At 44.4% G+C, this 22773-nt stretch overlaps 1 protein-coding gene across 5 annotated transcripts in view; it reads left to right on the top strand.

Annotated features, from left to right (window-relative positions):
* Positions 1-22043, top strand: part of celf2 (cugbp, Elav-like family member 2) — a 559937-nt gene extending 537894 nt beyond the window's left edge. For all 5 annotated transcript variants that reach the window (XM_055653430.1, XM_055653427.1, XM_055653429.1 and 2 more), the window contains 6 exons: positions 3013-3045; positions 6431-6547; positions 10315-10494; positions 14498-14641; positions 17568-17738; positions 19212-22043. In XM_055653430.1, coding sequence (XP_055509405.1) covers positions 3013-3045; positions 6431-6547; positions 10315-10494; positions 14498-14641; positions 17568-17695 — 602 coding nt within the window. In that variant the 3' untranslated portion in view covers positions 17696-17738; positions 19212-22043. The remainder of the gene's footprint in view (positions 1-3012; positions 3046-6430; positions 6548-10314; positions 10495-14497; positions 14642-17567; positions 17739-19211) is intronic.
* Positions 22044-22773: the final 730 nt, after the last annotated feature.

Here is a 22773-nt window from a genome sequence, read left to right as displayed (position 1 = left end):
ACCGACCTTAACGATCGCTCCCAGGCTCCCCATCTGCACGCGGGCTCTTGGCAGCATCTTTAGTTACAACATCAGAGATAGACAATAGACAATAGGTGCAGGAGTCTAGTGCTACACTCTCAGAGGCTGCATCAAAGATTAATGCCGACAAATGATGGAACCTTGTGTAGAGACCCAAGAGAAAGTGAAAATTGCGTACAGTTTTGGTCTCCAAATCTGAGGAAGGACATTATTGCCATAGAGGGAGTGCAGAGAAGGTTCACCAGACTGATTCCTGGGATGTCAGGACTGTCTTATGAAGAAAGACTGGATAGACTTGGTTTATACTCTCTAGAATTTAGGAGATTGAGAGGGGATCTTATAGAAACTTACAAAATTCTTAAGGGGTTGGACAGGCTAGATGCAGGAAGATTGTTCCCGATGTTGGGGAAGTCCAGGACAAGGGGTCACAGTTTAAGGATAAGGGGGAAATCCTTTAAAACCGAGATGAGGAGAACTTTTTTCACACAGAGAGTGGTGAATCTCTGGAACTCTCTGCCGCAGAGGGTAGTTGAGGCCAGTTCATTGGCTATATTTAAGAGGGAGTTAGATGTGGCCCTTGTGGTTAAAGGGATCAGGGGGTATGGAGAGAAGGCAGGTACAGGATACTGAGTTGGATGATCAGCCATGATCATATTGAATGGCGGTGCAGGCTCGAAGGGCTGAATGGCCTACTCCTGCACCTAATTTCTGTTTCTATGTTTCTAAAAGATGTCACCTGGAGCGGCAGGAAATGACCACAGCAGAAGTTGCACAGCCACGGAGTCTCTATTCATGTTACTATGCAATCAGATTGCTCTAACAATCGGTTTGTGCGGCACGGTGGCGCAGCGGTAGAGTTGCCGCCTGATGGGCCTGTCCCACTTACGCAACTTTTTCGGCGACTGCCGGCACCCATCATAGGTCGTTGCAGGTTGCCGGAAATTTTCAACATGTTGAAAATCCAGCGGCGACCAGAACAAGGTACGACTCTTAGGGCGACTACTCATGACCATGCAGGCTTCACCCCGCGACATGTCGCCCGTACGGTCGTGAGTCATCTCCTCAGTCGCCCAAAGAGTCGTAGCGTCTTTCTGGATTTTCAAAAGTCGCGTAAGTGAGACACGCCCATTACAGCGCCAGAGACGCGGGTTCGATCCTGACTACGGGTGCTGTCAATAGACAATAGACAATAGGTGCAGGAGTAGGCCATTTAGCCCTTCGAGTCAGCGCCGCCATTCAATGTGATCATGGCTGATCATTCACAATCAGTACCCCGTTCCTGCCTTCTCCCCATATCCCCTGACTCCGCTATTTTTAAGAGCCCTATCTAGCTCTCTCTTGAAAGCATCCAGACACCGGCCTCCACCACCCTCTGAGGCAGAGAATTCCACAGACTCACCACTCTCTGTCTCCCTGTAACCATGTGGGTTTTATCTGGGTGCCCCGGTTTCCTCCCACGCTCCAAAGGCATACAGGTTTGTAGGTTAATTGATTTCTGCAAATGTTCTCACATCCTAAAAATGTTCTGATTTGGAGGTTAATTGGCCCACTGCAAACTGGAGGAACCGCACCTCATATTTTGCAGCATGGGCAGCGTATAGCCCAACGGTATAAGTTTTGATTCCTCTAACTTCGTGTAGCCCTTGCCCTCCCTCTCTCTCCATCCCTCCCCCACCCTTCTCTCTCCTCCTGATTACATTTTATTGATTGCACACCTCGTTGTCACCTTCCCCTCACCTAACAACGATCCAATCTACAGTTCTCCTTGAGCCTCGTCCTCTTTAATCTCTCGTTTTCACGCCATGCCCTTCCGCATCTCTATGCCCCCCCTCCCTCCCCCCCAACTCTCAGTCTGAGGAAGGGTCTCGACCCGAAACGTCACCCAATCATTCTCTCCAGAGATGCCGCCATTTCCCTCCAGCATTTTGTGTCTTTCTCGGTAATTGTCGTCTGTAAAGCCAGCGTCTCTCCACAAAACATCTTCCCATTGTGTCGCTGTCAGTGGACTTAACTACCCTGCACAGCTTACGGCCCTGGCTCCATTCAGTATTATTGATCACCAGGTTGTCTCCTGTCATCTGATAAGGACAGGAGACAGCACTCAGACTGCTGCTTGTAGCTCAGCTTTGCTCCAGGCTCCCAGTTTACACCAGCTGTCTGTCCGAATGACCGACGCATTGCCCTGCTTCACCTCCTTTCCCCCTCCGATGTTTTAGAAACATAGAAACATGGGAAATAGGTGCGGGAGTAGGCCATTCGGCCCTTCGAGGCAGCACCGCCATTCAATATGATCATGGCTGGTCACCCACGGTGGCGCAGCGGTAAGTTGCTGCCTTACATCAAATGCAGCACCAGAGACCCGGGTTCAATCCCGACTACGGGTGCTGTCTGTACGGAGCGTGTACGTTCTTCCCCCATGATATGCGTGGGTTTTCTCCGAGATCTTCAGTTTCATCCCACACTCCAAAGTCGTGCAGGTTTGTAGGTTGATTGCCTTGGTAAATGTAAAAAAGATTGGCCCCAGTGGGTGTAGGATAGTGTTAATGTGCGGGGGGCCTTGAATATCCCACTTCTGGAAATCTCCTCTCCTTGTCTATTCCACCCAGGCCTTACAGACATTATCAGGATTCAAACTACCCAAAGAAAAATTCTATGCACTATCAAAATCACTATGCATAAGCACTTAGATACAAATTAGATGAGCATCTCAGACCCAGTACAAGTGTACAGCAGTGGTACATTCAGTGTGCAGAGTCACAGGTTTGGCGTCGATCTCTAGAAGTGCAGGGATGTTGATCTGACCATGAAGGTCTGTTGCCTCGAATCTGCCGGCAATGGGACACAAGAGGAGTTACGCAGACCACATTGATGCAGGGCACTCGGGAGGCACGTTGACAATCCAGATACGTTGTTACTTAAGCTATGCTGTAGTAGAGATGGTGGGAAGCAGCCTGTGCCTGTGAGTGAATGTTTTTATCTTTGTTCCTGCAGTGCAATGGGGCAGCAGCCAGCAGTCGATGCCTGGTAAGTGTTCCACACGTTCTATTCGATTTCCGTGACAGTATAAACTTGCAAATAACCCACTTAAATACCCAGCGTGGGCACATCAACCTCCTTCCAATACCGACTCCACCGTCAACATGGAGAATGGGAGCTACATGTAATAATGCGCAGTGCCACTGGTGGAATAATTCACCAACAATGTTGCAAATAAATTTGACTTACATTGCGGGTCACCATTAGGAGTGCAGTTATTCTGGTGGAAATGAGTCTTCAGTGGAAACAAGCTTACAATGACAATCCACCTTCCCCCCCCCGCCCATTCCACCTGAAGACCAAACGACCTCCTGTGTACGAGTTCATTCAAGAGTTCTCCCGAGTTTCCCCTGATTCGAACTCGGAGAATTACGGTAATGGCCGCTCGTCGGTACTCAGGGCTCTCGTGGACATTTTTCAGCATGTTGAAAAATCTTCACGAGTCTTCCCGAGCTTACCGCGTTTCCCAAGTACCTGCCGTTAGCGTTACAAGCCGCTAAGAGACGTCCCGAGCTCCGGCGTACCCGCTACGTACATTCTACGTGCTTACCACAAGTTTGATTTTTTTTTCCAACTAAGGAGAGCTCTTGGGTAAACTCGTACAATGGTATATATTTATTTATAACCTCTTGCCTGGTTTTACATTGCCACCTTGGTGATGGAAATTGCCCGTAGAAAGATAGAAAAACAGGTGTAGGAGTAGGCCATTTGGCCCTTCAAGCCTGCACTGGATCTGATCATCCAGAATCCGTACCCTGTTCCAGCCTTCTCCCTTGATTCCGTTCACCCTCAGAGCTACTGTTTATCTGACTCATGTAAACTGGTCTTGCTGCAATACCTTGCTCCCACCACTAGAGGGATTGGAGCATCATGGGATGTTGACTCGTACCTCTAGATTGTACACTAATGTTATAGGGTTTTGTGTGTGATTTATATTGGGAGCTAAATTGTGGAGATGGATGGAGAGAGAATCGAACCTGGCAGGGTAGACTAAAGTACTGATGGTAATGGTAATGGTAATAGTCTTGCTGTTTATGAATTAATTTCTTCTATTCTACTTTAGGCCTCCCCGTTTCATCTGCCAGAGTCCCGTTAGATCCACACTTGCCTCTTTCAACCCCTGCATACCCCACCCAAGACACTTCCCTTTGTCCCGGCTTTTCCTCGTCTCTCCTGACCCAAGTTTCCATATTAATTTTCCCGTTGCTAGTTCCGCTTCTTCTATCGTGTCCATTTTCCATGTTTCAAATGTTGACCTCGCCGTCAACATGGGTCCTCAAAAGGGCGCAAGCTTCCGGCGACAGTCAGTGGGAAACCCATCACTTGTCACGATAGATGATGGTAGTTGACGAATAGATGATGATTCATAGCAAAAGGATTTGAGTATAGGAGCAGGGAGGTCCTACTGCAGTTGTACAGGGTCTTGGTGAGACCACACCTGGAGTATTGCGTACAGTTTTGGTCTCCTAATCTGAGGAATGACATTCTTGCCATAGAGGGAGTACAGAGAAGGTTCACCAGACTGATTCCTGGGATGGCAGGACTTTCATATGAAGAAAGACTGGATAGACTCGGCTTGTACTCGCTAGAATTTAAAAGATTGAGGGGGGATCTTATAGAAACTACAAAATTCTTAAAGGGTTGGACAGGCTAGATGCAGGAAGATTGTTCCCGATGTTGGGGAAGTCCAGAACAAGGGGACACAGTTTGAGGATAAGGGGGAAATCTTTTAGGACCGAGATGAGAAAAACATTTTTCACACAGAGAGTGGTGAATCTCTGGAATTCTCTGCCACAGAAGGTAGTTGAGGCCACAGTTCATTGGCTATATTTAAGAGGGAGTTAGATGTGGCCCTTGTGGCTAAAGGGATCAGGGGGTATGGAGAGAAGGCAGGTACAGGATACTGAGTTGGATGATCAGCCATGATTACATTGAATGGCGGTGCAGGCTCGAAGGGCCGAATGGCCTACTCCTGCACCTATTTTCTATGTTTCTATGGTGGTGGCAGAGTTAGCTCGGGAGGGATACTTCCAGTTTCCAGCCCCGCGACCTGGACACTTCTGCTCTGGGGCCACTAATTCTGCTGTGAGATAGATTTGGTTGTTTGGCAGGTTGCGGTGAAGGAGTTATATAAATGCAAACCACAACGACAATAAAACCTAGTCTTGGAGGAAACCCTGTAGGAGGGGGAGGGAAGGATAGATTTGTGAGAGAGTTGGCTGTCCAAATCAAATTGCAAGTAACAGCACCATCTCCTCCATCTTAGGGTCTAAATTGACTTGACTGGCGAGCCACAGAGCTGGTATGTCACAGTTGCAATGGAACTTGGTGTTCAGTTCTTCTTTCCTCCCCACTCCCCATCCTCATGCCCCTAGCCTGTGCCAACCATCTTAAGCCTTGCTGATTGCCTCCCCCTCATTGATAATAGACAATAGGTGCAGTAGTAGGCCATTCGGCCCTTCGAGCCAGCACCGCCATTCAATGTGATCATGGCCGATCATCCCCAATCAGTACCCCGTTCCTGCCTTCTCCCCATATCCCCTGACTCCGCTATTTTTTAGAGCCCTATCCAGCTCTCTCTTGAAAGTATCCAGAGAACCGGCCTCCACCGCCCTCTGAGGCAGAGAATTCCACAGACTCACCACTCTCTGTGAGAAAAAGTGTTCCCTCGTCTCCGTTCTAAATGGCTTACCCCTTAGTCTTAAACTGTGGCCCCTGGTTCTGGTGTGCCCGTTACTCTGCCCTCTCCCCTCTCCCTCCCCTCCCCTTCTCTCTCCCAGCATCTCTGGAGAAAAGGAATAGGTGACATTTTGGGTTGCGACTCTTCTTCAGACTGAGAGTCAAGGGAGAGGGAAACGAGAGATATAGACGATGATGTCGTGAGGTTATAGAACAAATGAATGAAAGATGATCAAATAAATGGTCCATTGTTAGCTGTGGGCGAGGAGATAACAACATACTGACAGTGAAACTCAACAGGTTGACTGTGAATCTAGTACGGTGACTTGGGTGGGGAAGGGACGGAGAGAGAGAGAGAGGGGATGCAAGGGGTTACTTGAAGTCAAGAGCAATCAATGTTCACACCGCTGGTTGTGTCAGCTGCCCAAGTGAAATATGAGGTGCTGGTCCTCCAATTTGCGCTGGGCCTCACTCTGACAATGGAGGAGGCTCTGGACAGAGAGGTCAGTGTGGGAATGGAAGGGGGAGTTAAAGCGTTTGTAGTTATTGTTCACGGGGGAGGGGATGGGACGGGAGGATTGTGGGTGTTAGTCTTCCTTTTCTCCGCAGGTTCAGTGTTAATGGTTTCTCTGCTTCTTCTACTCTACTCCTTCTTCTCTTCTTCTTCTTCACCCCGTGCCTTCCACACCTCTAGTAGCGGGAACGAATAACTCTGGCACTGCGGCTGCCATGAACTCACTGACATCTCTGGGGACACTCCAAGGCCTCGCCGGAGCCACAGTTGGGTTAAATAACATTAATGCACTGGCAGGTACAGTACACATGGGCTTGGGGTGCCTGCCCTGTGGGGGAGGGGGGGAAGGGGTGGGGGTTGGAACTGGGCTGAAGCAAGGCCATCCATCAGTCTGCAGCTTAATGTGACCCACACTGCCATCTACTGTTCAGGACCACCCATTTCAGGACCGTGTTCACCAACGTCCTCCTCATGTTCCTTCAAATGGACCCTTCACTGTCGCATCATCTTGACGATCGACACGTTAAACCTATAAGACCACCAGTCCCACCTGCCTGCGTTTGGCCCGCATCTCTCTCAACCTGTCCTGTATCTGAGTAAGGATGTGTTGGCACTGGAGAGGATCCGGAGAAGGCTTACGGGAATGATCCCGGGAAAGCTAGATGCACGAAAAATGTTCCCGATGTAGGGCGACTCCAGAACCAGGGGCCGCAGTCTTAGAATAAAGGGGAGGCCATTTAAGACTGAGGTGAGAAAAAACGTTTTCACCCAGAGAGTTGTGAATGTGTGGAATTCCCTGCCACAGAGGGCAGTGGAGGGCAAATCACTGGATGGATTTAAGAGAGAGTTAGATAGAGCTCTAGCGGCCAGTGGAATCAAGGGATATGGGGAGAAGGCAGGCACGGGTTATTGATTGGGGACGATCAGCCATGATCACAATGAATGGCGGTGCAGGCTCGAAGGGCTGAATGGCCTCCTCCTGCACCTATTTTCTATGTTTCTATGAATGAATGGGTTAACATATGATGAGCGTTCGAAGGCACTGGGTCTGTACTCGTTGGAGTTTTAAAACGTTTAGGGAGGAGGGGGGGGTCACATTGAAACTTACTGAATAGTGAAAGGCCTGGATAGAGTGGATGTGGAGAGGATGCTCCCAGTAGTGGGAGAGTCTAGGACACAGCCTCAAGACCTACCTTTAGAACAGAGATGAGGAAGAATTTCTTTGGCCAACTAGTGATGTCAGTATGGAGTTTGTGCGTTTTCCCTACGAGCACTTGGATTTTCTCCCAGCGTGTTCCAGTTTCCTCCCACACTCCAAAGACGTGCAGGTTTGTAGGTTAATTGGCTTCTGTAAAATTGTCCCTAGTGTGTAGGATGCGAAAGTGACATAGTACTAGTGTGCATTTGATGGTTGGTCAGCGTGGTCTCGGTGGGATGATGGGCCCGTTTTCACTCTGTATCTCGAAACTAAACTGAATTAAACTTCAGCTGTAGACGACGCAGTGTTTTATAAAAAAATCCCCATTGTAGTGTAGAAAGGAACTGCAGATGCTGGTTTACACCAAAGACAGATGCAAAATGCTGGAGTAATTCAGTGGGTCAGGCAGCATCTCTGGATGGAAGGAATACATCTGAAGAAGAGTCTCGACCCGAAACGTCTATTCCTTTTCTCCAGAGATGCTGCCTGACCCACTGAGTTACTCCAGCATCTTGTGTCTATCAATAGACAATAGACAATAGGTGCAGGAGTTGGCCATTTGGCCCTTCGTGCCAGCACCGCCATTCAATGTGATCATAGCCGATCATCCCCAATCAGTACCCCGTTCCCGCCTTCTCCCCATATCCCCTGACTCCGCTATTTTTAAGCCCTATCTAGCTCTCTCTTGAAAGCATCTAGAGAACCGGCCTCCACCGCCCTCTGAGGCAGAGAATTCCACAGACTAAATGGCTCACTCCTTATTCTTAAAATATCTTCCTCATGTAGATATCGCCTGGCTTTACAGAGCCCAACATCCTAGGTGTCTTTTCAATTACTTCCTCAACCACTTTCAGCAAACTATTTCCATGTTTCATTACAACATGCAAGGCAGCTATTTGGCCCATTGAATCTGTAGCAGCTCATTCCCATTCCCCCACCAATATCCCCCCCCCCCCCCCCCCCCCCCCTCGCAACCTATTCTCCCCATTCTGCACAGCCACTCAGCCCAGAGGACAAGTTATCTTTGGGATGTGGGAGGGAAAATGGAGCACTTGTGCCAAACCCATGCAGTCACAGGGAAGAACATGTAAACTCCACACAGACAGCGCTGGAGGTCAGGATCAAACCTGGGTCTCTGGACCTGTAAGGCAGCAGACCCACAGTGCCACCCAACTAAGCACAGTTCTTGTGCCCCATTTTAAATTCTCAACTCCGGGTTATATTGGCTCTTTTTGTTCTTCCTGCCAATTCTCAACACAAACATTTCTCAACCTTAAATGGCATCCACTGACACAGGCCATGTCCATGTCTTCTTCAACTCTGTTGTCCTTATCACAGTTCATTGCACCTCCAAGTTCTGTGTCTGCGATGCATGGGCTAAATCAATGGTCACAGACTCGTACGGCAGGGAAACAGGCCCTTTGGCCCAACTTGTCCATACGCTGACCAAGATGCCCCATCTTTGCTAGCCCCACCTGCCCCTGTTTGGCCCATATCCTTCAAATCCTTTCCATATAACCATATAATAACCATATAACAATTACAGCACGGAAACAGGCCATCTCGGCCCTACTAGTCCGTGCCGAACCAATTTTTTTCCCCCTTTAGTCCCACCTGCCTGCACTCATACCATAACCCTCCATTCCCTTCTCATCCATCTGCCTATCCAATTTATTTTTAAATGATACCAATGAACCTGCCTCCACCACTTCCACTGGGAGCTCATTCCACACCGCTACCACTCTCTGCCTAAAGAAGTTCCCCTCATATTACCCCTAAACTTCTGTCCCTTAATTCTGAAGTCATGTCCTCTTGTTTGAATCTTCCCTATTCTCAAAGGGAAAAGCTTGTCCACATCAACTCTGTAACTTTCCTATTCATATACCTGTCCAAATGTCCTTTAAATGTTATTAAATATACCTGCCTCAACTACCTCCTCTGGCAGCTCGTTCCATACACCCACCACCCTCTGTACGAAAAAGTTGCCCCTCAGATTCCTATTAAATCTTCCCCCACCTCGCCTTAAACATATGCCCTCTGGTTCTTGATTCCCCTACCCTGGTAAAAGGATACATTCACCCGATAATTTCATATCAGCCTGCCCAACCTCTTCCTGTAGCTTAGGTCCTCAAGTCCTGGCAACATCCATGTAAATCTTGTACACATACGTACATATATATATATATATATATAATATATAGTCTGAAGAAGGGTTTTGGCCCGAAACGTTGCCTATTTCCTTCGCTCCATAGATGCTGCCACACCCGCTGAGTTTCTCCAGCAATTTTGTCTACCTTTCTGCATCCGCAGTTCTTTCTTGAACATATATATCGTATACACAAACATGTAAAACAAACAAAGTCAAAAAATAATGCCCCCAAATCTATGTAGTTTGTAGCCTACTTGGAGGTTGTAGTGTTTAGTAGCCTGATGGTTGTGGGGAAGAAGCTGTTCCTGAACCTGGACGTTACAGTTTTCAGGCTCTTGTACCTTCTTCCCGATGGCAGTGGAGAAATGAGATCGTGGCCAGGGTGTTGTGGGTCCCTGGCGATGCTGGCTGCCATTTTGATGTGGCGACTCCTGTCGATGGTGGGGAGGTCAGTTCAGGTCCTCCCGTGCCAAATACCAAATGGCACATCATGCATCCATCCATCCATCCATCCATCATGCATCCTCCCACCCACTCAAGCCCAGGCCAGTTGCATGTCGCTAGCATGTTGCATGACCCATGTTGAGTGAAGCAGCCTCTCCTGGGAAGGGAATGCTGAGTGTGGGTGTGACCCATTTTTGGTGAAGGAACTATTGAGTGAGTGCAATTTTTTTTCTTTATTGTCGGTTTGATGTAAAGTTGCTCAAATGCTCTCAGGTATGGCGGCACTGAACGGAGGACTGGGAGCAGCAGGCTTGACAAACGGTTCTGCCGGCACCATGGATGCCCTGACCCAGGCCTACTCAGGAATCCAGCAGTATGCCGCTGCAGCACTGCCCACACTGTACAGCCAGAGCCTGCTGCAGCAACAGAGCGCCGCGGGCAGCCAGAAGGAAGGTGAGTGCTCGCTCTACAACCCTCCCGTCTTAGACTGCAGAGACACAGAGTGGGAACAGGCCCTTCGGCCCATCATGGCCAACCAGCGACACCATGGATCCTTGATCCTTTCATGAAAAGGTTAATAGAAAATTTAAAAAACACTGCTGATTCTGGAAATCTGAAGTAGGAAAAGCTGGAAACAGTCGACGATCAGACATATCCACTGTCTTCGCCTCTTCCTTTCCTCTTCCCCCCCCCCCCCCCCCCTCCTCCCCCACCTCCACATCAGACTGAAGAAGGGTCTCGACCCGAAACGTCACCTATTCCTTCGCTCCATAGACGCTGCCTCACCCGTTGAGTTTCTCCAGCATTTTTGTCCATTTTTCCATCAGCATTTTAAAAGGTTGGTGAGAAAATCGTAGACTTAGTCACAGGGACGGAATGGTGGCACAGCGGAGGAGTTGCCGCCTCTCAGCGCCAGAGACCCGGGTTCGATCCTGACTAGCGGTGCTGTCTGTACGGGTGTTTGCGCATTTTCCACCGCGACCCTGTGGGCTTTCTCCGGTTTCCTCCCACATTCCAGAGAAGTGCAGGTTTGTAGGTTAATTGGCTTCTGAAAAGTATCCTTAGTGTGTAGGATAGAACTAGTGTACAGATGAATGTTGGTCGGTGTGGACACGCTGGGCCGAAGGACAGGTTTCCACACTGTATCGTTAAACTAAAATACAAGTCTACATTCACATCTCTTTGAATATTACTATACTCGGACAATTTTAAACCAAGTTCACTGCTTGTGGGAACGGTTGATGGATTTTCGTGGCAACTCATCAGTCACCTCTCTTGTTCAAACTTCAGATAATTGTTCATTGTTCACTTCATATTCCACGAGCAGTAGCTCTACTCAATAACCAAAAGTCTGTTGCCTCCTTTTGCTCTGGTATTTTATTTCATTCATGTGTTTAAACTGTAATGTTTTAATGTTTTATGTTTTATTCTTAATGGTTTACTGTATGTTGTGTTGTTATTTGCGAGCGGAGCACCAAGGCAAATTCCTTGTATGTGTACATACTTGGCCCATAACGTATTCATTCATTCATTCATACATGCCCCTCTTCATTCTCTTGGGCAAAATGTTATTTAAAAAATAAGTGTGCTGTCCTATACAAATTGGACACTGCATAATTTACCTGCAGAAGGATATATTCCATTTTCATGGGTGTAAGACATCTGACAGTAGTGGCTGCGGCACGTACAGAAAAATAGTGACAATAGTACCCGACAATACATTTCTTTTCTCTAAACTTCCGCACTTATCTCTCATTGCTGTCAGCGTTTGAGATATGGTCCCATTTTCTATCGATGTAACATAAGCATTGAAGAATATTGGTAATGAATGTTTAATTGGTAATAGATTGCAAACAGACGTTAAATTGGTAATGAGCAATATTCATGAATGCAATCAGTGATTAATAGTAAACAATACAAGTGTTAAATTGCCAATTAAAGTGGTATTACCGAGGAATGTGTGTATTAAATTAATAATGAATGCTACTGATGTTAAGTTGATAATGGAAGTTTTTGCCGGTAAATAGGTACACAAAGCTACTGGGATTGACGGACTAGGAAGCACATAACCTGGTTTTAATCGCAGCAGTTAAGGGCCTGTCCCACTTGCCGATTTTTTCGGTGACTGCCGGCATCAATGACTGACGTACAAGGTCACCGAAAAATAAGCGACGTCGTCTATTTCCTTCTCTCCACAGATGCTGCCTCACCCGCTTGAGTTTCTCCAGCAATTTTTGTCTACCTTCGATTTTTCCAGCATCTGCAGTTCCTTCTTAAACCTAGTGGCATTTAAGATGGACCCCGTTCCTGCTCTCTCACCATATCCCTTGATTTCTTTAGCCCTAAGAGCTAAATTGAATTCTCTCTTGAAAACATCCAGTGAATTGGCCTCCAGTGCCTTCTGTGGCAAAGAGTTCCACAGAATAGAATAGAATAGAATAGTTTCTTTATTGTCATTGTAACATGAACCATGTACAACGAAATTTAAAAATGTCAGCCAGTCAGTGCACCATTCAAACATTTCTAAAAGCTAACGATACATACAAGGCAAAATATTAAAAGATAAACAACTAAATAAATATCACGAAAATAGCACGCATGAACACCCAACCCTCCATCCTTCTGTGGATTTCACAGTGTACCACAGTCCCTTAGTATGTCTCGCCCCTGCGTTCCTTGGCGGCTACATTTAGTGCTTTTATAGTAGTGGGGTAAAAACTGTTTTTTAGTCTGTTCGTCCTTGTCCTTGTAGATCTGTACCGTCTGCCTGACGGCAACAGTTCAAACAGGGAGTGTCCGGAGAGATTCACAACTCTCTGGGTGAAAAAAAAAATCCTCATCTCAATCCTAAATGGCCTACCCATTATTCTTAAACTGTGTGACCCCCGGTTCTGGACTCCCCCAACATCTAGCCTGTCCTATCCCTTAAGAAGTTGATATGTTTCTATGAGACTCATTGATTTGTCTGCGAGTGATCGGGATAACAATAATATTAAATTAGTGAAATTATTGACATTAGATTGTTGTTGAATGTAGCGTGAATTTGGGAATAACTTCTGGTAATGAGGTATATATGTTCATGTTATGATTGGTATTTAATTAAATTAGCAGTGTTATACAAAGTCAATGCAGTTTGGATCTAATGGCTTCTTAAAATTATTTCCTGATATCTTGTATCTTTTATTCCCTCTTTAAAACTAAGCAGTTTTTATGACCCCTTCAATAAACATCATAATCTAATGGAGTACACACTTTAGTGACCCCCAGTGTCAAAGAAATAAATGAGTTGTGTGTTCTGGTTAAACGCTGCGGCATTTTAATCAGTGTGTGTGGGAGATATTATTGCCTTGTTTTCTTGGGTCAGCCGAAATCATCATTTAATGAATGCAATAATTCACTCTCATGAATGATTATCTGACAGACATAAGCTCCCAGAACATCACAGAGTGTTTCTTCTTCGACAGAGCTGAAATCAACCCCACCGCAACCTGCCCCGACCTATAGAAACATAGAAAATAGGTGCAGGAGGAGGCCATTTGGCCCTTCGAGCCGGCACCGCCATTCATTGTGATCATGGCTGATCGTCCCCAATCAATAGCCCATGCCTGCCTTCTCCCCACATCCCTTGATTCCACCAGCCCCTAGAGCTATATCTAACTCTCTCTTAAATCCATCCAGTTATTTGGCCTCCACTGCCCTCTGTGGCAGGGAATTCCACAAATTCACAACTCTCTGGGTGAAAAAGTTTTTTTCTCACCTCAGTCTTAAATGGCCTCCCCTTTATTCTAAGACTGTGGCACCTGGTTCTGGACTCGCCCAACATTGGGAACATTTTTCCTGCATCTAGCTTGTCCAGTCCTTTTATAATTTTATGTGTTTCTATAAGATCCTCCCTCATCCTTCTAAACTCCAGTGAACTATAAATCAGGAATAAAGTCTCCTCAAAATGTGTTCCTTCTCTAGATAGACGCAAAACGCTGGAGTAACTCGGCAGGTCAGGCAGCATCTCTGGAGAAAACTAATAGATGACGTTTCAGGTCGAGCCGCTTCTTCGACTACCTTTATTCTTCATATTGGTGTCTTTTGCAAGGAAAGATCATGTCAGAACACTCAACTGGTGTGTAGCATGCAAAAGTGGGATAACTGAACTAGTGCGTTGGTGATCTATGTTAGGTGCGGACTTGTTGGGTCAAAGGGCCTGTTTCAACGCTGTATCTCTGAACTAAACTAAACTAAACTTCTCGACCCAAATGTCACCATATCACCTCTCCATGTTCTCCAGAGATGCTGCCCGACCTGCTGAGTTACTCCAGCACTTTGTGCCCTTTTGTGTATTAATCAGCATCTGCAGTTCTACAACTTCAGAACCGCGGTCGATGACATTTTAAATATACATGGGATCTCTCCTCCTCAACAAATAAATGTGACTTCTGTTTTGTTCGAATCGCATCCACAGGTCCAGAAGGTGCAAACCTGTTTATTTACCATCTTCCCCAAGAGTTTGGTGATCAAGACATCCTGCAAATGTTTATGCCCTTTGGGAACGTAGTGTCTGCTAAAGTCTTCATTGATAAACAGACCAATCTTAGCAAGTGCTTTGGTAAGTACATCTGAATGGAGTCTGACAATCTTTTAAAACATTGTGTTGATGCCTGGCCTAGAGCAAGAGAGCTTAGAGAGTCAAGAGTGTTTTATTGTTGTGTGTCCCAGATAGAGCAATGACATTCTTACTTGCTGCAGCACAACACAATATGTAAACATAGTACACTGTAAACAATATGATAAACGAGGAAAAAAGTGAATATACATACACACGTGTGTATGTGTGTGTCTGTATATGAACTTTTTTGTGTACGTATGTGTATGTATATAAATACACATATATATATATATATACACACACACACACATATCTATATTACTAAAAGTCTGATCTTGACCACTTCCTGTTCTGTATATAGATTTTAGAAAAAACACTGCCACTTACGGCTGTAATTTTTGGCCATCTTACTCAGAGTCCCCCTCCGCTGCGCAGGACAAGAGGATTTTTCCCATTGATGAAAAATAAAAGAGTGTTTAAAAAATGTTGAGATTCTCACTCCTGAAGGCCACGCCCCTTCCGGAGGGACTATAAAACGCAGAAGTGTTGAGTGCCTCAGTCAGTCTCTGCAAGATGGGGGAGTGAGAGGGTCATGTTTCTCAGTCTGAGCTGTGAATAACACTGAACACATGTGTACTAAACTGTGGGTGGCTTTACTGACCTGTCAGTGCCCTTAATGTGCTTTGAAAATATAGTTTGGAAATGCTAAAACTGTGTTGCCTTTGGTTTGGAAATGCTAAAGCTGTGTTGCCTTTGGTTTGGAAATTTGGCCCAACTTGTCCACGCTGACCAACACGTCCCATCTAGACTAGTCCCACCTGCCTGTGTTTGACCCATATCCTTCTATTCCTGTCCTTTCCATGTACCTGTTCAAATGTTTTTAAACATTGTGATAGTACTTGCCTCAACTACCTCCTCTGCCAGCTCATTCCACACTCCTTCCACACTTTGTGTAAAAAAGTTACCCCTCGGGTCCCTATTTAATCTTTCCCCCCCCTCACCTCAAAGCAATATCCTCTGGTTCTTGATTCCCCCTCTTGGTAAAAGACTCTGTGCATTCATCCTGTCATATTTATCTATTCCTCTCATTATGTGCCCACCTCTATAAGATCACCCCTCATCCTCCAGCGCTCCAAGGAATAATGTTCTAGCCTGCTCAAAAGCGGAACTCGCTATCAAAACATGGAGGGGACCGGGGGACACAATTTTTTGGCGGCCACGCGCGCATGCGCACACTCACACACACACACACACACACACACACACACACACGCGCGGGGCTTCGGAGGCTCAATCCAGCGCTAAATGCAGCTCAACTCTGCCTGTCTCACTGGGTTAACTACAGCCCTGTCTGGACTGACGGGATACCAGCGCTGCTTCTCCACGCTGGCCATATTTCCCGCAAGTCCAGGAAGGCTGTAGGCTCACCTGACGGGCCAGGCAGAGTTAGCTGGGTTTAGTGCTGTTTCTCTGCGCTGGCCCGTCTGATTCCCGACCAAAGATCCTATACCGGAGGATATCTACTGCCGACCTCTCTGACCACCCGTGGGGGAGGAGTACTCAGGAGGGGACAGGACAACGTCAGAGAGCCGGCTGGGATCGATCCTGGCTGCGGATGAAGCGCAGGTCTGTGCCACGTCTCCCTCCTCCAATCACGGCACTCTATCCTCAGTCCCCCCCCACTCCTCCCTCCTCCAATCATCGCGCTGAATCATGTCCCGCCCCCATTGCCTGCTGACCGACGTCTCTCTCGTCCAATCGGCGCCCTCGATCATCAGTCCCGCCCCCACTGTCTCGCGAAAACTTTCACTGGGTTTTAAAATCCGGATTACAAAAACTTTGGGGGGATGTTCCCACCTCTCAAAACATGGAGGGGACGTGTCCCCTCTGGCCCCCCCGGGTTTTCCGCCCCTGAGCCTGCTCAACCTCTCCCTCTCGCTCAGGCCCTCGAACCGTGGCAACATCCTTGTAAATCCTCTCTGCACCCTATCCAGCTTGACGACATCTTCCCAATAACAGGGTGACCAAAAACTGAACACAATACTCTAAATGTGGCCTGACCTGTGGTCTTGTACAACTGTAACATGAAGGTCATATCTCTAAACTAAACTAAACTAATTTAAGAGGTACCAAGATGAGTGCTTAAATCCCTGAGGCATAGTTGGCTACAGAACAAGTGGTGGTATATGGACAAACACAAAGTGCTGAGGAACTCAGAAGGTCAGGCAGCATCTGTGGAGAGAATGGTTTGCAACATTTTGGGACTGAACCTTTCTTTAGCCTGGACATGTTCCACATCCTTCCATTCCCTACTTATCCCTACTTGAGGCCCGCCTCAAGGCCTCTTAAATGGGGCTTAGTAAGGATCAGTGCTCAACTTGGGCTAAGTGGGCCTGTTTCCATGCTTGACCATTGTTTCCACTATTGGGAGAGTCTAGGCCCAGAGGCCACAGCCTCAGAATAAAAGGACATATAGTACCTTTAGAAAGGAGATGAGGAGGAACTTCTTTAGTCAGTGTGTGGTGAATCTGTGGAATTTATTGGAGGCCAAGTCAAAGAGTATTTTTAAGGCAGGTTCTTGATTAGTTAGGGTGACAGAGGTTATGGGGCGAAGGCAGGAGAATGGGGTTGGGAGGGAGAGATAGACAGCTGTGATAGAATGGCGGAGTAGACTTGGTGGGCCGAATGGCCTAATTCTGCTCCTATCACTTATGAACTTATGTTTCCGTGCTGCTTGACTCAATGGCGATCTACAACTCTGAGACGTGACAATGTATATCCGCGAGTGTGTGCCCTCCTTTTGGTCGTGTGGCGAGATTGCCTAATTTGTTTTCTTTCTCTCCGTTTCTCCGAACCTTGCACCCCTCCCCCCCCCCCCCCCCCCCCCCCCCCCCCCAACCTCCCACCCCAAACCCTCGTCCCGCAGGTTTTGTAAGTTACGACAACCCTGTCTCTGCGCAAGCCGCCATCCAGGCCATGAACGGTTTTCAGATCGGAATGAAGCGTTTGAAAGTTCAGCTGAAGCGATCCAAGAACGACAGCAAGCCCTACTGAGTCTAGTGTGGGAGGTTAATGCTGTTACTTTAGCTTTGTTAGGGTAAGTCCTATGAACCAGTCTGTGGCTGAGGAGGATCATTGCCGGCTCTCATCAAGAGACAGTTTTTAACATTACACTTCCATTTTCCTCCCACCCAGCCCACCCAGCCCCCCCTCCCGCCCCCCCCCCCCCCCCTCCCCCACCATGCCTGTTTATCCTCTCATTCCTGTTACGTTCAGTATCTTAAATCTTATTGTATTTACGGTATTTAATATTTTGCTTTGTTCCGTTTAAAAAAAAAAAAAAAGATTTTTTTGCAAAAAAAAAGATGTCTTAAGAGGATTTTGAAAAAAAAAAAATTAACCGAAATGTGCAATTTAACTCAGTAGCCACTGGTGCCAAACAGTCCCACGAGATTCGCAGGCATCAGATGCTTTTTTAGCTTAAGGGAACCAATCAATGCAGATTAGAAAGACATCAGCTGTTTACGGGTTAAAGGAACGGTGGCCTACTCTGAAAGTGTTAACCATGTGAAGCACGAACATTTTTTTTTTTTTTTGTGAAGTGGGGGGAGGAGGGGGGGGAGGGGGGGAAGAAAGAAAGAAAAAAAAATCTAACTCCAATGAGAATTCTTCTGATCGGACGCGATCCACGAGTTAAAGACATCACGCTTTGTGTGATCAGATCGCATCGGTCTTTTAGTGAAACAAAAAGCCTTTGAGATCTGCTCCCACTGCCATAAGGGGCTCTTTTTTTTTCCAGGAGGGGGAGGGGGGGGGAACGAGGGGATGAAACGAAAGAGAAGATTTAAATGATAACATTTGCTGATGGTTGAATCAAAAACAAATGGTGAAAAAGGAAAGCCACAAGCCTGTACATTTTATTTGTAAAAAAATGCAGCTCTATTTTTATACAAATTTTTACTGCCTCAGAAAGATGGAAGTTATTTATTAATTATCTATAGTTAATTTATTGGATACCTGAGATAGCTCATCCTCTATCCTAGCTGCAGCCTGTCTCATGAAGTAGTCTCCGAAGTGCTGAGTGAGATCAAAGTTTATCTTTGCAATTAAACACACGACACACAAAATAAAACACACCCTGCAATAATCACGCTTCTCTCGTTTATTTGTACTTTTTTCAAGTGTGTGGTAACTCATTGCCTGTAGCTTCCATTATGTAGTCAAGTTTGAGTCTTTTATTTTGAACCTTGTGATTTTTTTATTCTCCTGTTTATATATTTGTTTAATTTAAAAAAAAAAAAAAATCTGTATCTCTGTCCCAAAACCAATCCATCTCTTTTATCTCTCTTAAAGTATGGATGGATTTTTTTGGATGTTTTTTTTAATTTTGTGTTGCCTTTGCTTCTTTTTTTTTAGTGTTGTTATTAAAAAAAAAAATGCAAATTAATGTGAATGGCTCATAGAATCTAATGACTGAGATTTGCATTATCTCGACAACCATGTGAATGATTTTGTTCCTGCTGCATAGACTCTGTGTAACTTTTGACTCTTCCTTGTTTTTTTCCCCTAGACATCTTCATGCTCGTTAATCCATCGTTTGCCTAGCATGTCCCCGTGGCGCCAAAAAAAAAAAAGCTCATCGTTCCGTCATTGTTTCCGATGTCTTTCTGACCTCACATCACACTTGGTTTCCCACTTTGACCCCCCTCTGCCCAGTTTGACCTTGAGATTTTTTGCATGTGACCTCATCCAGTCCTGACTTCAAAAAAAAAAGTTCAATGTGAAAGCAAAAAGCCTAGCTGCGTTCGTGTTGAGACTGAAAAATAAAAAATAAACTTATTTTAAGAAAGTTAAAGCAAGACAAAAATATATAAGAGAGAGAGAGAGAGAGAGAGATTTAAAAAAAATAACCTGTGGCGAAAATGTTTCTTTTTTTTTCATGAAACAAACTTGAAAATATTATACAGGGAACGACTTTCTGTCTGGTCACTTGAAATAGCGATAGCAATATGTGGCCAGAGTGCAGAATAAAGGTTTCTCAATGAAACAGACTACTTCTGATTAGTTGGAGAAACTGGTCAGATATTATCAAGAGCTCTGTAATAGTTTTTACATTTTTCAGGCAGTGTAAAGTTTTGATAAGGGCCATTTAAGTGGCCCACTTTCTCATCAATATATATAGAAATGAAAAAAACCACTTTTTTTGTAGACTGATTTAAGATAATTAAAAAGAAGACCCATGTTTGGGAAAAGACTACCTACCTGTGTCACCTTTTGCTGAACTGATTCACACCTAGACAATCTGTGGTAAATGCACATTAAAAATGAACCTATATTTTATACTGTTTAAGTGTATTGGGAGAAGAAAAACAAAACAGTAAGTGTTAACTTTGTCACGTTGGTAAACTGTGTGGGTTAGGTTTTGGTGTCATCGCGATTTTTAACGTTACTATAAGTGTTTCGTAACGCAGCGGATTTTTTTTTTTTTTTTTGGCTGACTCGCAAAAGATTTTTCTTTCCGGATGGCCAAAAAAAAATCTTAACTGGTCAGGTGAAAAGGAAAAAAATAAAAACCCTCCAATTCCAGGATAAAATAATTGTGTGTTTTGCGTGTGAAACGTTTTGACGTCTGATTTTATTATTTTTTTTTCACTGTGGGATTAACAGTTTGACGTACTTTGTTCAGCAAGATGTGAGATTGGCTTTATTTCTTTTTGGTAAAAGATGAAAACTGCAATTTAAACAGTGCCAAATTCCAACAATACTAAAATAATGAAAGGTACTTCCTGCCTCGCGCTTAATTGTGTTCTTTGTGATACGTAATTTGATAACATGGGGTGTTTTGTTACTTAAGTGTTTTGTAATAATTCTCTCATGTTTGAAAAAAATTAAAGGACAAAAAAAAAAGATTAAAACCGGAGAGAAAAAAAGTTTGTTAAATTGTTAAAACTGTGGTCTTGTTGCTTGGGATTGTTCATTGTTTGTTATTTCTCTGTATAAGTGCCCATATTTCCCAACCTTGCCATTCATTGAGATGCTGCAAAAGCAAACCTCATAAAGCTTTTTTTTTCATTTAGTTGTAAAATTAAAAAATATATATTAAAAACAACACACACACACACACACACACACAAACATTTTTAAAACACCCCAAGGCAGGAATGTTTAGAACTGGTTAGATTTTTTTTTAAATAATAATAATTAAGCATTTTTAGCTGCCGCCTATGACTTTCTAACCATTTGCAAAAGCATTTGTCATTCTTCTGTGCATGTAATTGCTCTGTAATAATGCGTTAACCTTTAACGGGCCAATATTTCTCTGCATTAATTGCTGGGAGGGGATCAAATCAGTTCAATTTCTATCACCTTGGGGGGATTAATTTCTTGGCCTGGTCTGTTCTAACTTCATTGTCCCCACTCTGGTCGCCTTCACCACCAACCCACCCAGCACATTGTATCTGTGTTTTTTTTTTAAAATCTTTAAGTAAAAAAAAAAGTTTTTTAAAAAAAGTTGTAGCTTCATTGCGTTTTTTTTTTGGAAAAAGAAAAAAACTGTCACACAAGGCAAGTGTTTGTGCTCCTGTGATGTGAGATCTGGTGTTTGTAGACTATTATCATTTAGGATTAAGAATTAAAGGAAAAAAAAAATTATATAGTTTTTAAGTATTTGTTTGAGGAAAGCCAAAGTTAATGCAAAATGAGTGGGGAATTCGCAAGCCCATGTGAGTGTCGTTGTTCTTTTTAGTGCATTGGATTGACCGTTATGTGCTGGAAATTTTTTGTTTTGTTTTTTGCTTTGCTCAGAAAAATGTCAACACGCCACACACACGCACTCAAAAAAAAAAATATATAGTGGGCTTTCATATTTCTACAACTTGATTGTAATTATGCATTTTGTACCAGTGGAAAATTTTTATACTGGAAATTAAAAAGCGGATGTTCCTGCACCTTCTACGAGTGGGGCCCAGCGATGATTGATTTTGAGACTGATTTCTAGTTGGTGCAGATAAACTGGTGACTCTTTAATTTTAAGAATTTACACAAAAAAAAACAAAAAAATATATATATATATAACTTTGGCTTGCTTTCCTCATTTCTTTGCATATGCTTAAATGTCAAGAATTTTTGTCAAACGAAATGGGTAAGTTTCTCTTTAATTATGTATTGTGCAGTTACATAAGGTATTACGGCTAGCAGTAGTCAATCAGCTGCAGTTGGATAACTGTATTAGTTTTTTAAAAAAAATTAGGAGTTTGCTTTTTGCTGTTGAAATCCAAGTTTTTTCCTGATTCTCTGTCTTCATTGTGAACATAATTGTGGAATAGTCGGACTTATTTTTGTAACGTATGTTATTGTGTGATGCAGTTTGCTTCTGTCTCAAATATTAAACCATTTTTCCTAATACTCGTCTCTCTTTGTCTGCTGTTAGTGGCGTTCACTGTTGTTTGACGTTACTGCAAACCTCACTGTTACACGTTTTTCTCTTTTTGTTTAATCTCTTTGTTGTGTAGACAAGACACTGCCAATCTTTACCAGTTGTTTCTCATCCCTCCTTTGTATTTCTTTGGGCTTTTTTTACTTTCCTCTCTTTTTTTTTTGGACAAATACAGCTATTAATACTGTTTCCCAAAGCCTTTTTTTTTCCGATCAGCCGACAGCAATTAAAAGAAAGGTGTCACACATCTACATTAGAAACACAGGGGACTAATAAATAACCAAACCAAAAATAACAGCTCTGGAAACACTTTTGATTATGGATGTTGTCCTAAATGGGTGTTATTCTGGATGCATTGAAGCTAAAAACAAGTCAAAGACTGACCGATAAAATGGACTTTTATATAGAAATCACTCTGGAGTGGAGTTGACACCCAGAGTTGAAAGGAAGATTTTCCCCTTAATGGCCACATTGATAACTGCACAGGCCAGAGGTAAAGCGGAATCATTCTGGATAAGTTCCTAGTCGGGCCCCAACTTAGCTAATCTCAGTCAAGAAGTTCTTCTTTTTTTTTTTTTTTTTTTTAATATTTTATTTTATTAGAAGTAAGTACTGTCATATGGCACCAAAGTGCCTAATATATATTTTCATAATACATTTTATGTACAACTTCTTTTTTTTTTTTTTTGTTACATTG

The sequence above is a fragment of the Leucoraja erinacea genome, chromosome 22 (assembly GCF_028641065.1).
Source record: "Leucoraja erinacea ecotype New England chromosome 22, Leri_hhj_1, whole genome shotgun sequence".
Classification (NCBI taxonomy): domain Eukaryota; kingdom Metazoa; phylum Chordata; class Chondrichthyes; order Rajiformes; family Rajidae; genus Leucoraja; species Leucoraja erinaceus.
The sequence above is the reverse complement of the archived record's forward strand: the minus strand, read 5'-3'. Positions and strand labels throughout refer to the sequence as shown.